Source organism: Miscanthus floridulus, chromosome 16, assembly GCF_019320115.1.
Source record: "Miscanthus floridulus cultivar M001 chromosome 16, ASM1932011v1, whole genome shotgun sequence".
NCBI lineage: Eukaryota > Viridiplantae > Streptophyta > Magnoliopsida > Poales > Poaceae > Miscanthus > Miscanthus floridulus.
The window spans coordinates 31,400,332-31,415,373 of record NC_089595.1 but is presented as its reverse complement, the minus strand read 5'-3'; the positions used below and the strand labels follow the sequence as shown (position 1 = coordinate 31,415,373).

Below are 15,042 nucleotides of genomic sequence, written 5' to 3'. Positions count from 1 at the left end.
CAGCACTCTCTTTAGATCAGGTTAGGTTTAGCTGTTGGTGGGTTACGGTGGCTCCGGTCAACCTCGTAGTTAGAGCCCTGATCCCCACCTCTCTTTATAGTGTTGTGCGATAGAGGCCCACCAACCATATTAGGGTTGGGCGTCCCCGATCAGGGCGTAGATCCAAGGGCCCAATAGGCCATGGTGGAGATCAACTAACAGAAATCAAATCCAATTACATGTGTGAAGCAATGTTCACATCATCCCATGGTAGTGGAAGCTAAAAATAGAATATCAATAGAAAATAATTTACCAATACTTCAATATGAGACCAAATATTGCAATTATCATTTTAGAGAATGTTCACAGGAGATATGAGTCAAGAGTTGACCATACCTCAATATAGTCAATTGTTTTCAATTTCTTAATACAAGTTATTCAAGTCATCTCCACTAATAAACACAAACGGGGAAGGCGGCAGTCAAGGTCCATGACATCCACGACCACCCCTACGAGTCACGGACGATGAAGCAGGGAAGATGACACAGACCATTTGATTCCTTGCACTTTGTGATATAACACTAACGCTGAATCACCGTATGAAACGGCAACGGGAGCTGTAATAATGACAATTTGCAAACACAGCAAACCAATTTACAAATTAACCAAGGCAAATACTTTCACCCCAGCACCATCTTAGTGAGGTGCTTTATCTCATGTTAGTGTAGCCAAGGCAAATACTATGACACTTAAAAAATAGAGTAACAAGCGTCGCCATTTAGTTATTAATTATTTTTAAGGCAAAAACTATATATAAACGACATAGTAACAATCATCACAGCAACTTTATTCATAATTTCAGTTACATTCCACAGTTGTACAATAACAAAGACCTATCAAAGACTACTGGGTGTACAATAATAAAGACCTATTGAGTACTGGTACATTCCATAGTCGAGTCCGGAGACAGGCAGTGCAAGCTAAGGACGAGGCAACACCTTGCAAAGCTTCTACTAGCATCAACACCTCTCATGGTCGAGAGAGAGAGCAAGAAGAGGAGCACCTCAATGAGGTGCTTTACCTTCCCCACTGTGCCTCTCACGGTCGAGAGACAGAGCAAGAGGAGCATCTCCACCTCTCATGGTCACGAGCATGTGTATTTCTGCATAGGATGACTAATTGTCAACATGTAAGTTTAGCAGTAGAAAAAAATGAAGGAAACCATTTTTTGTCCACCTTTCTTGTGTAGTAACTTCCTTAACGATTAGGATATGGTGGTGCTTGTAGCAGAACTGACCAATTTATAAGAGCATAAGTACAATAGCAACCACTGGAGCGATAGCACTATCGTACTTGAGCCCATATAAACCCGGTAGTCCGTCGAGTATCACAAAGGATCTCGAATAATCGTCAACATACAACCAATATCGTACATGATTCAACATATACGTCACATGTTACATAAGGCTCACAAATAGTTCATCGTACATCGGAGTTCAGATATAAATATTACAACACCAAGTTCAACTACAATAGAGGAAGCAATATAATTTTGAAACCATCATCACACACACGATTCAAATACATGCTAGTTCTTGATCAAGTCAGACAAAAACATCATAGGTAAGACAACACAAAAGGGTTGTGCACGTGGCCTCACTCCTCGTCCATAGCTGGAGAGAAGCAGTTCTTGCAATAACCATGGTACACCGTACCATCTGCAACAAGTGAGAAATAAACCCTAAGTACAAGAAGGTACTCAACTAGACTTACCCATCATAAACCAAGAATAAAGCGACACCAAGGTTCATGCAAGACTTTATAAGTGGAGCTAGCTTGACAATATTTTGCATAAAAAGCCACTAGTTGAACTACACATTTTATAATTCAGTCTTCAAGTTAATTATAGCTATTCAACTCTAGATTAGCAACTATCATGTGCCAAACATGTGTTATACAATTATATAGCATAGCAATAGTAACCATAGCCATTTATTATATTATCATCATAGCCATTTCACTTTCATGTTCTCACTACGATAGAAGGAAGCTCAGTCAAGTTTCTCACTATCTAGGAGAGACGACGATTTGAATCGATTGCAACCAGCTGGGCAGAAATCCTAACACAAAGCCATACATACTTGCGCCAAGGCAGCCTTAGGTCACCTTTGGTACAACTCAGGTCATATGTCGTGGGTACGATCAGCGCCGCACACTCAGGGACTGGTCAGCTGCTAGGACGATCAGGCCCGGCCTGCCCTTGGACTCACATCTGGCTCCCCGCACATCCTTACTATCTCTAGTGTGCGCACTCAAACAGAACAAGGCCCAACCTGAGTTGAGCTACTCGGCTTCATGGTCAGAACGAGTTATCCAGCCAACTAAGTGAGAGGTTGTGTTCAAAATGACCGAGGACCAACAATGATGCAGTCCTTAAGCGGCACAGATGGAATCACATGAGTCAACCTACAACATATACTCTGTTCGACCTCCAATTACATCATCATATGGTTCTTTTCCACGATAGCAGATATAGCCAACTGTGACCAGGTATTCCCTATAGCTCGCAGGAGATAGGAAATCACCTGACTTCTACTGAACTAAGCATGACTAAGCATTTATTCGATCCTAGACCTATATAGGGTTCAAGGTAGATATTTCTAGACAAGGAGATTATATGCATCAAGTGTTTCACAAACAACTCCTACAACTTAATGCATCAAACATAAGGAACTCAAATTGGTATTTGTAAAATGTAGGAGGCTTAGAATGCTCCAGGGCTTGCCTTTCAACTAGGCTGAGGGCTTATGGTCTAGGCACTCAGGTAGTTCTTCCTAGGCCTATTCTTCACCTTCTGGAACTTCCCGTGGCTGGGTCTCCTGCTGGTCCTCTCCCACAGCCTCGAACTCCAGAAGTGTTATTCCCTCTGGCAATCCTATATGCATGAAGATATAGATAAATACAGAGAATGCACAAGGAATGAAGTGCAAGTATGGTATGACTAAATGCATATACATACACATCCTTAGCAACAAGATAACAAGTTGATGACATGATTACTTTGCTTTATGCAGTAGGTGCATATCTCATATCTAGTAGATTAATTTTTGTTTACCGAGTAGGTGCATATCTCTTCTCTAGCAAAGTAAACATACACTCATCACATTCTAGCAACCTAAGATAAAGTTGTTCATCATTAGTAAGAGGCCTAAAACCTATAACTAACAACTCATCTTAATTAGCCTAAGCATCTAAATAACAAGCATCAAGCTCACACAAAGCAATCAAGTCAAGAAACTAGATTCAAGTGAATTATAGAGCAATAAATAATGTGCATACAACCAATCAAAACTAGGCATAACCAACTGTACCAGCAGGTTATATATATCACCAACATGTTAAAAAGTATGATAGTTGGACCCAAATCAATTTTATATAAGCCTTTATTAATTTATCAATTAATTTAGATGAAAATTGGAACTGCTACTTCTAGTGTTCAATAAATTCTAGAAAAATTCCAGCAGCCTACACATACTCCCAAGAGACTACTATTAAAATTTCATATCATTTAGACAAGTAAAACAACCTCTACAAAAATGACAACTTATATGGTTTATAGCAATTTAAATATGTTTAGCATGGTGAAAAGTGTCAAGCAACAGATTTACTATTTTCCTATAGTCCTCATAACATAATAATACTTTGGGAATTAATTCATGCCCATAGGTTACATAAATCTACCATAATTAATTTCACAAGAAACTAGCATTTAATCAAGCTAAAGCAAGAAGTCATATTCCAAGCATGCTTACTGTAGGTTTAATATTTTTCCTAGCTACAACATGTCAAAACAAGACTAGCAAAATTAGAATCATATTTTTAGCATCTTCTAAACTCAGGTTATGCATTTTATAAGATTAAATAGGTAATAAATAAGATAATTTAAACAAGGTATAAAACTGTAGCACATACCAAGTTTCATATTTTTAATAGATAGCACTCATTAAGATGAAGCTAACAAAATTTGGTTCACTTAGATTGAACAATCCTAGAATTAGTTATGGATTTTACAAGTTTGCAGCAATTTCTAAAAAACAATTAAAGAAAATCATCAAAACTCTGTTAAACTGCTAAGCACACCCGGCGCCGTACACCCCACTATGACTGACACTAGGGTCCTACAGTCAACCCGTCCCCACTCGTCAGAAGCACAGCGCAGGGGCAGCGTTTGACCGGCGAAGAAGTCACCGATGGTGAGGTCTCCAGCAATGCGGTCTTCACCACTAGCTTCCCCTCTTCATTCTGCACCAAATGAGCTAGATGGTGGAAGCTCTACCAGCGGCTAGGCATGGTGGCGGCACTAATGGTGGTTTGATGGCGGCGCATGGTGGTGTTCTGGCTATCTCTGGCCACAGCGAGCTCGAACGAGCATGGCTATAGCTTGAGGGTGACCTAGCAGAGATATAGGGTTAGGATTTGGGCTCTAGGAGGCACCGGTGAAGCACGACCGCGTGCATAGCGGCGTGAGCGCGACGGTGGCGTTACGATGTTTCGGTGAGCCGGGTGACAACATCATGCATCCATCTTCCCCATGAGCTTCACCGTCCCTAAGCGATGCCCTAGCACCTAAAAGAGAGAGAGAGGAAGAAGGCAAAGCGAGCACGGCCACAGTGGCGCACATGGTAGCAGCACAACCGGCTCATGGTGGTGGATGCAGCGTTCTTCCTCTGACACGGCCAGCATTAGCTAAAAGCCAATGGCTACAACATCCACTAGACCTAGCGACCATGGAATAGTAGAGAGAGAGAGAGCTGTAACACCCCTGGTGTTAGGCTTGCCTAATTACACTTGCATTTCATGAACATGAGCATCATTCATCCATTCACAAGCATATATCACATGAAACATGTTATCGAAACATTGCAATGTACTGTATATTTCATGAGTGTTGTTTTTGTGAATTAAAGAGTGTGCAACACCCAAGTGCAACATGTGCAACTCACTTTAGTGGAACCTAGCTAGTTATTGTAATGCAACAAGATCATGAAACATGTGAAACATGACTATGAAACAAAAGTAACATTTCAATTGTTTTTCATCGTTTCAGTACATTCAGTGCTTGATTCTTGTATGACAAACGTGTGGTATGGCTAAATATATTGTTAAACAACTTAGCTATACTTAGAAGGTCATTAGGAACAATGTTCATGTTGATTATTTTGCCTAATTAAGTTTTCAAGTCATGGTTTGACTTGTTTTGACCCTAGGACTTTTTGGTTTGACTATTCAAAAAGTACCACTTAGAATGTTTGCATGTCTGAGCAACCTAAAACAAAGTTGTAGCAAATTATATAAGGAACAAAAGTTATTTTGTGACCAAGACATGAAAATGTGCACAACATGCTCTAAATGGTCCCACAAGTCAGAAATTAGGTTGGGTTCAACACTTAGAAATTTTCTAAGTACAAACTCCACTTTTTAGTTTCTTGAACACGACTTTGGCATGATTTTACTCTCTGTCCTTTGCAAACTAGACATTGACCTCTAAATGAGTTTTGTAGCTGGTATGTAGGTGTACAACTTATGTTTTGATTTCTTTCGCTAACAATCAACGGATTAGGAGATAGAGCATCACCATTTGGCGCTGTCAGTCAGTTTCTTGTTATCTGAATCACGCTACAGTGTTTTGGCTTCAGACCTGTTATGGCCGATCGAGGTCAGATGGCGGCCACCGCGTGTCCGCCATGCGCTCGGCTCGCCCTGACCACGCCGCGCGCTGGCTGGCTTGAAGAGGAGCGCGCCCTGCTGCCCTCCGCACGCGCTCTGCACTCATCCACTCCTCCGTTGCCTTCCCCATTCATAGCCGCAGCGCACCACCGACGCCATCAGCTCCGCTGAGCTCGCTCGAGCTCGCTGCGGTGCCACAGCCACCACCATCCCACCCGTAGCTCCGCCATCGCTTCACGGACCTCGTCAGCGCCCTCACGGAGCCAGCCAAGCTGTAGGTGAGCGGCATTGCCGAACCATGCGCCACCGCGGCATGGCCACCATGGTCGCCGCCGGTGATCTCACGCGGTCCCGCCTAACCGTTTCACCATAGCCGGTAGTCGTAGCATAGGAAGGTCCGTCTTGTTCACTAAAAGCTTACGCGCGCCTTGTATGGCCACCAACCGCCTGGGTTCGCCGGAGCACCACCGTGCGCCATGGCCGAGCCGCCGTGGGTCATGGCCGATGTCCCTGGAGTCCGTTAGAGTCTAGTTTTAGGAGTGCTATGGATGCGGGAGGTCGAGGTGGGCATGCCTTTGCCCTCGGTTCCACCGGAGAAATCGCTGTTGGCGAATTTCGTAGTTGTCGCGCCGTCGTCTTTCTCCGTCCCCTGTTTTCTCTCGCTGACGCGCGGGTCCCATTTGTCAGTCGCCGCTGCTGAGAGGGAGACGGAACTGGGCTGCGCTGTTCTGGGCTATGTGTGCGCGTAGTCGTGGGCCGCCTAATCCGTTCGGGCTGGCCCAGTAGCTGATTAGGTTTTCCTTTTGTTTTGTTTATTTTGTTTTTCACAGATTTGTGTGCATGATTCAAAAATGTGTAAATCAAGTTTGGTAGATCCAAATGTTATGGTTCCAATTTTGTTGAGTTCCTGGTAATGTCTAGTATTTAATAAAAATATTATATGAGCACAGGTTTTAGAAATTTTGGATGAATTAAATAGGATTTTGAAATGTGTTTTTAGATGCATGCAAACTTGTTGAAATTTTATCTTGAGTTTCTATGGTCCAAAAATTATGAAATTTTGTGGGTATGCTAGTCTTGCTTAGTAGAAGCTTTAGTTAAAATTTCAGATCTAGTGCATATGTAGTTTTTGAGTTATAGATTTTCCTTTTATCATTGATTAATACTTGTGTGAATTTTCATAATTTTTCTATAGATCCAGTAAAGGTAAAATTTGGTGAGTGCTATTCTTATACTAGAGTGATACTAGGAAAAATGAGAAATCTGTTGCTTGACACTTTTAACTAAGGTTTCCTATTTATGCCTTTTTAAGCACTTATGCCTTGTCATTTTTGTGTAGACTGTTTTACTTATCCAAATGCCATGAAAATTTTATGGTAGTCTACTTAGAGTAGTATTATGCTACTGTAATTTTGTTAGATTTTTATAAGCACCAGAAATATAGGTTGCTGTTGTAGCCCTAGTTTAAAATGAAATAAAATAATCCTCTTTAATGCAAGTTAGTTAATAATGTTCGCTTTGGTGTATCTTTGAAGCATTTAATAAGATATGTTGACTTAACATATTAGTAGTAGAAGAGAATGCAGTAGATGACATGTGCTTGTAGTATATTTTCTTGGATGATGTTGACTATCTCGCATTCAAACATATCCATTGTATTCATCTCATCCGATGCACCGATTGCATAAGCACTTACGCACATTGCATCATACAGGATCGCAAACCGAGAATCCAGTCATTATACCCAAGGAGCCCGAGGAGCAGTTCGAGGTACAGCCGCAGGAAGTGCCAGAAGCCGACGAGGAGGACGTTGAGGAACTTCCGGAGTGCCCCGATCACCGTCCGAGCTCCTTCGAGAGAGGTAAGCCCCGGAGCATTTTCTCCCGATTTGCAATTATTAATTCAATGCTTTACTTTAATTGATGCATTACGTTCAGGAGTTGTTTGCAATCGTTGCTGCATTATACCTTGTCTACCTTTGTTATACTATATCCTTGTTACCCGGGTATCCGCAGTCGAGTCAATGCTTAGCTGGCTTAGACCGGTAGAAGTCGGGTGATTTCCTATCACCTGCGAGCTATAGGTGGTTACCTGGATCTGCTTGGATGACTATGAAGTCATGGTATAACTAAGTGTTAAATAAAATTGAGACCGGACGGAGACTTGCAGAGTTTTGGACTGTAGTGTTTCCGTCTGTGTCGATTAAGGACCGACCGTTGTTGGGCCTCGAGTCATGTTGAACGCATGCCTTACATTTAGCTGGCCGGATAAAGTACCTTCCGACCGCGAAGCTGGGAGATTATTCGGGCCGAGTAGATTGCCCACAACGCACTGTGCCAGAGTAGGTGTGGTAGGACACAGGGGCGAGATGATAAGACCAAAGTGCAGTCGGTCGGCCCCCGGGTACATGTGGTTCCTGGCAAACTCGAGATTGCTGGATAGTTGACTCAGTGATCAATATCTCACTTTAGCGGATGAGTGAGGTTTGTGTAAGGAATAAATCACCAGCTGGTTAGGAATCGATTCGAATCGTCATCGCTCCTGGATAGTGAGCACTTGACTTGAGTTACTTCATCGTAGTAAATGTTTATGGAACACTTGGACAGTTATAGTGAATATGACAGTATGGAAGTTGTTTAATGATCATTGGTTATCATTATCTGCTTAATTATATGTTTGCTCTAGTATAGGTGCAAATCTAGTCGACAGGTTAATAATAATTAAATTGACAATAATGCTTTTAGGAAGGTTCTTGAAAGGCTAAAAATGCTTCTTTTGCAAATGAGTCAGCTACCCTACTATAAAGCCCTTCATAATCCTTGGTGTCACTTATTTTCGGTTATATCGGGTAAGTCTAGCTGAGTACCTTCTCGTACTCAGGGTTTTATTCCCACTTGTTGCAGATGGGCAGATGTATTATGGCTACTGTATCAACTGCCTTTATCCTGCAATGGGTGATGCTTAGGACCATGGGCATGGTTATTCCTTACGTCTCGTCTGATGCTTTTGTTGGAGATGATCATTCGCTGGCACTGTATTTAAACTCCATGTGAGTGTGTGTGTGGTTTGAACAAATGACTTCCGCTACTTTTATTCGAACTTGTTTTGTAATAACTATGTTGAAACTCTGATGTATCTGAGATTGCGAACTTTTATGTAATATGTGATGGTGACCGCTAAACTTATTACAATCTTGGCTAGAATGGAAGTTGGTTTGAAATCCTTTCGTGATTTCACGGACTACCGGGTTATACGGGCTTAAGTTTGCTAAATCGTCTACTCTAGCGGATGATTTTCTTACTTAATTTCGTATAATTGGTCGGTTCTGTTACAGCTAGCATCAGAGCATGGTTTAGCGTGTTACTGTTCACAAGTGTATTTAAAATAAAAAGGCATTTAGAAAACGTGATTTTCAAAATATAAAGTGTGCCATTGATCATATCCTTTATGCCCAGTTAAGGACTTTAGGTGGCTTAATTAAGTACTGACTTGGGGTTCTTGTATCATATTTTTCTTTCGTCGATCATACGGCGTGCTATTGTATGAGTGCCACTTGTTTGAGTGGTAATGAATGGATCATTTGCCTCTACGCCTCGGTAAGTGTGAGTTGTGAGAGCATGATCGGATACACCGCCGATCTAGGGTGAATGCTTATATGATGCTGGAGTAATTACATGTTCTACGCATGTTTTACAAAGGTATCTCATGTATGGGTCTTCTGTCTGTGGAGGCGATGCCATCAATAAGATGATGGTTCGGGTAGTTACTACCGTTGTACACGTATCTGGGGATTCGTGTAGAGCGTGTAGATAAAAATTTACTGCTTTTATGCATTCATTGGGAATTGGGCTAAAATGAATCTTCTGCAGGTACATAACAACGCTATCGTGTAGAACGTACATACATCATATTACTTGTGCATTTCATTCATGTCATACATTCCTCCCCTTATAAATTGATTATCTCCTTTTGATAAAAGTTGTATCACCTAAAATATGTTTCCCTGGGGTAATAAAAGAACTTTTGCTACAGATGGCCCGCACGAAGCAGACCGCCCGTAAGTCCACCGGAGGAAGAGCACCTCGACGTCCGTTGGCCCTGAGGGAGCACCGCACCACGGACACCTTCTTGAGCGAGTTTGGCATGCCAACCTTGCTTTGGAGAGTGCTCCATGATGTGGGGTACCCAGAGGGTCAAGAGCTGGTGTACTCTTGGAATGAGAGCCAGTTAGCAGAGGATGGACTCGCAGTGGTGGAGATCACGGTTCCTGCTCTCGGTGATGCTCCAGATTGGGATGGTTGGCATTTGGAGTTTGAGGGTCGCACTCCAGCTGAGGGTGCAGAGGGAGCAGCCTTCCGTGTCATCAGGGACATTATGAGCAGATTTCACAGTGAGCTTGCAGCAGCTCTAGCTGGCACTTTTCCTAGGAATGATCCTTATGATGCCATTTGGGTTCAGCCTCAGGGAAGTGCCCTGGTCAGAGGTCCAGCTGAAGGACAGGCTAGCGACAACCAGGCAATGAGTGCTATGTTCACCGCCATCAGAGCGTATGAGGGTCTCGAGAGTACCTACTAGACTTTGACTGGCTTGCATGGTGAGGATAAGCTCAAGGGGAGAAAGCATAAGAAGAGACAGGCATGTGCTATAGCTAGCTTGCAGGAGCAGTTGGCTGATATGAACTTACAGCGAGATCAGGAGCAGTCGAGTCAATGCTTAGCTGGCTTAGACTGGTAGAAGTCGGGTGATTTCCTGTCACCTACGAGATATAGGTGGTTACCTGGATCTGCTTGGATGACTATGAAGTCATGGTATAACTAAGTGTTAAATGAAATTGAGACCGGATGGAGACTTGCAGAGTTTTGGACTGTAGTGTTTCCGTCTGTGTCGATTAAGGACCGACCGTTGTTGGGCCTCGAGTCATGTTGAACGCATGCCTTACATTTAGCTGGTCAGATAAAGTACCTTCCGACCACGAAGCTGGAAGATTATTCGGGCCGAGTAGATTACCCGCAACGCACTGTGCCAGAGCAGGTGTGGTAGGACACGAGGGCGAGATGATAAGACCAAAGTGCAGTCGGTCGACCCCCGAGTACATGTGGTTCCTGGCAAACTCGAGATTCCTGGATAGTTGACTCGGTGATCAATATCTCACTTTAGCGGGTGAGTGAGGTTTGTGTAAGGAATAAATCACCAGCTGGTTAGGAATCGATTCGAATCGCCATCGCTCCTGGATAGTGAGCACTTGACTTGAGTTACTTCATCGTAGTAAATGTTTATGGAACACTTGGATAGTTATAGTGAATATGACAGTATGGAAGTTGTTTAATGATCATTGGTTATCATTATCTGCTTAATTATATGTTTGCTCTAGTATAGGTGCAAATCTAGTCGACAGGTTAATAATAATTAAATTGACAATAATGCTTTTAGGAAGGTTTTTGAAAGGCTAAAAATGCTTCTTTTGCAAATGAGTCAGCTACCCTACTATAAAGCCCTTCATAATCCTTGGTGTCACTTATTTTCGGTTATGTTGGGTAAGTCTAGCTGAGTACCTTCTTATACTCAGGGTTTTATTCCCACTTGTTGCAGATGGGTAGATGTATTACGGCTACTGTATCAACTGCCTTTATCATGCGATGGGTGATGCTTAGGACCATGGGCATGGTCATTCCTTACGTCTCATCTGATGCTTTTGTTGGAGATGATCATTCGCTGGCACTGTATTTAAACTCCGTGTGAGTGTGTGTGTGGTTTGAACAAATGACTTTCGCTACTTTTATTCGAACTTATTTTGTAATAACTATGTTGAAACTCTGATGTATCTGAGATTGCGAACTTTTATGTAATATGTGATGGTGACCGCTAAACTTATTATGATCTTGGCTAGAATGGAAGTTGGTTTGAAATCCTTCGTGATTTCATGGACTACCGGGTTATACGGGCTTAAGTTTGCTAAATCATCTACTCTGGCGGATGATTTTCTTACTTAATTTCGTATAATTGGTTGGTTCTGTTACAAGAGCGGTGCATGCACGAGGTGGCTTGGCCACGGTGAGCTCGAGCTCGGCGGCGCACTATGGCCATGGCGACTATGGCGAGGGCGTATTGGCGCCTTACCTGTGCTCGAATGGGGCTGCTAGCGGGTCGATGAGGTAGTGCGTGACATGGCAGAGCTATGGGCAAGATGAATCAAGCGACAGTGTGGCGTAGGTTGCTAGCGTGGTCGGTGATGGTGCAACGGCGGTGGCGTTGTGCTTCTCTGCTTCGGAGAGCTCGGGTGAGAGAAAGGGAGAGCGAGAGAGTGAGCACACGGGAGTGTGGGTGACCGAGTGCTCTCCCATCTAGCTTGATAGGGTAGGCCGGCACCGGCGTATGGCCACCACGCGGTGCGCGTGGCCTACACCTGGTCAGCCACCATAGCGCGTGGCGAGTCCGATTTCAGGCCTGAAAACAACATCTTAAACTTGATTTTTGAACCACTAGAACTCCTAATCCATGATGAATTTTGGCAAACCAACTTCACCACTTGGTAGAGCTACAGGAGTACTCCAAGATTGCTTAAGAAAGTTTCATCTAATTCGAACTAGTTTGCAAACTAAAAATCACCAAAGGCGGGTACATTGAAACTATAAAGCAGTTTAAGACAGGAAAATTTTGTTCTAAAACAACAGGAAGTTGAATTTTGTGAGCCTTGTTTGACTAAACTAGGCACTGATTCAGCTCTTGACCCTTAAACAAAGTTTGGTCTACATGATCTAAACTACAACTTTTATTTAAGTCCCACTGCCATGCAATCCTTTAAGTAATTAGTCAAGACAGGTCAAACAATCAACCTAATAAAGGGCATTTCTAGTAATACCATCACTTAGAAGCATTTTTGGACCAACTCATGAATATAAACTTGGTTCCATTTTTCATTCTAAGTGTGTCTAAGTTGTTTTGGTGACCAACCAACACTCACTTGCATTATCAAGCATGATCACTAAGCATCCACAAGGCAATTTAAGCATTTTATGAAAGGAATCACAATTAGTAAATGTATCATTTCATGCTCATGAGTGCAAATGAATGGATGATGCTTATGCTCAAGCAATGCAAGTGAAAAATGCAAGCTTAACACTGGGGTGTTATAGTGCTCACATCTCATGGTTGCGAGGAGGGCGTGGAAGAGAAGCGTCGCCGTCGTCGCTGCTGCTCCAGAGGAAGGAGGATCGCTAGGGTGTCGGGATGGTGAATCGACACAAGAAATGCGTAGGTCAAACCAGGGATACCAAAGTGCATTGAGTAGCCCTTGGCTTGCCCAAATAAGCGAACCCCCTTATTCGCAAAACTTTCACTAGCACCTAGATTGAGTAGCCCCCGCTGCGCCTAGATGCTGGTAGTACCCAATCTTGAAGGCCTTCTCCCAACACCGCCGCTGCTGCTAGAGGAGTTGGAGAAGGAGCACCATGGCGATGAAGAAAATATAGATGGTTGGCTCAAGAGCTTTGTCTGTATCTATATGTATCTAAGGAGAAATGAGTGTGTGGATTGCCAAGAAGCGCATCCATCCCCGGCTTAAATAGGCCAACCTTGAAGATGGAGAAACAGAGAGGAGCAGTTAATATAAGCATCAGGGAAGACAAGGCATGCTCCGTAGGAAAGTAATGGTGATGCAATTGTGTTGTGGGTAGTTGGGAAATGGGGAAATAACTCACGCTGAATTTATTATCGCCAGTACACTAAACGGGCATGTAGGGCCAGCGGCCATAACGCCTATCCCAGTCGGCTTGGCGTTCCAAACGACAGTGGAATTCAACCCCACTACCACCGTCACATTGATAGTTTTCAACGACCGATTTTATTCTTTACGAGGCCTCCATATCAGTCCAACTGACGGTGGAAGTATCACACCGACGCTTTTATCGCTACGGCAGTGAAAGTGGCGACAGTGAAAAGTAAATCTGTAGCAGTGAAAAATGCTAAGTATTCTTTTATCATATTGGGTTCCAAAAAATTATTCCAGTTTTGGCTTTTGCTTCCAAACATACTTCTAGGTACAAAGTCTAAATCACCATCAATCTTAACTAAGTATGGTGAAGATACCTTGTAATGGTGCATACTGTCCATAAATAACAAACCATTGCAAATATAAAAAGTAAAATAAACAAAAATACTTTATAGAAACTTCTTCTGCTTCTTTTGAAAGCTTAGGAATTTTTCATACAACATCCATGTATATTAATAGGGGCAAAATGGATGCCAACAGTTGTATAGGTTGGATGACCCATGAGTTACATTAGGCAGTAGCAAATTTGAGAATTTAGAAACATGTTTGTCTAGATTGAAGTAGCAGGAGCTAAGTTTTACTAGTCCGGAATGCATTTTTTGTTTTATCTAGAGCATTAAATAGGAAAACACTCATTTAATAAAAACAATTCAGAACCAAGAAAATAAAATCCACTTAGAGGTCGTTTAGATCACTTCATTTTAGAGGAATTGAAATTTACATAATAAATTAGGCTATTTGACTTAGAATTTAATATTCCATAACATTTCCAAGCTCACAAATAAGCCTATCTCAAATTAATAGGGTGGGAGATGAAAATGGATTCTATATATCACTATGTTATAATTCTATTCTCCAACTTATAGCATACTCTTCAACTCATTTTCCTATAATAGAAATGCAACATATACGTATGTCCCTTGTATGCCTAACAAAAAATATACAAATATATTCCATATATAACTATATTAGCTTAATTAATCTATGCCTAAATTATAATTATTAGAATGAATTCAATTCCAATGATCCAAACATGCCCTAATCTAAATAATTTAGATGACAAAACAAAGAAAACTGAGATACTTCCTCTATTTCATAAAGAATGCAATTCTTATTTTCGAGTCATCAAATAATGTTAAGTTTGACCAAATCTATACAAAACACTAGCGTTTATAACACCAAATAAGCATTATTGAAACAATTATGTAATATATTGTTATAATAAACCTATTTGGGGACATATGTCCCGTTCGCTTCGCTAAAAAAATAGGCTGAAACACTGTTTCGGCTGATTTATTGTGAAAGAAAAACAATGTTCTGACTGAAAAAACAAGATAAAAAGTACGGATTATAAGAGAAGCGAACAGGGCCATACATGTTGATACTATTTTCGGTAAACTTGATCGAGGTTAAGAATAACTTGCTCCAAACATAGGATTGCATTTTAGTAAAGCTACTCAGAGACATAAATGTTAGATACGATTTTCTTGATCAACTAGAAAACAACTTGTTCGAAACATAAAATTGCTTGTGGCCCTGTTCGTTTCGCTAAAATTTAACTTATACTG

General features: G+C 41.9%; 1 protein-coding gene across 1 annotated transcript in view; it reads right to left on the bottom strand.

The window, feature by feature from the left end:
* Window positions 1–5,995, bottom strand: part of LOC136510527 (uncharacterized) — a 69,871-nt gene extending 63,876 nt beyond the window's left edge. Inside the window, exons 1-2 of the mRNA XM_066504944.1 lie at window positions 5,854–5,995; window positions 2,831–2,914 (exon numbers count right to left, since the gene is read on the bottom strand). Coding sequence (XP_066361041.1) covers window positions 2,831–2,914; window positions 5,854–5,995 — 226 coding nt within the window. The remainder of the gene's footprint in view (window positions 1–2,830; window positions 2,915–5,853) is intronic.
* Between the last annotated feature and the right edge of the window lie 9,047 nt (window positions 5,996–15,042).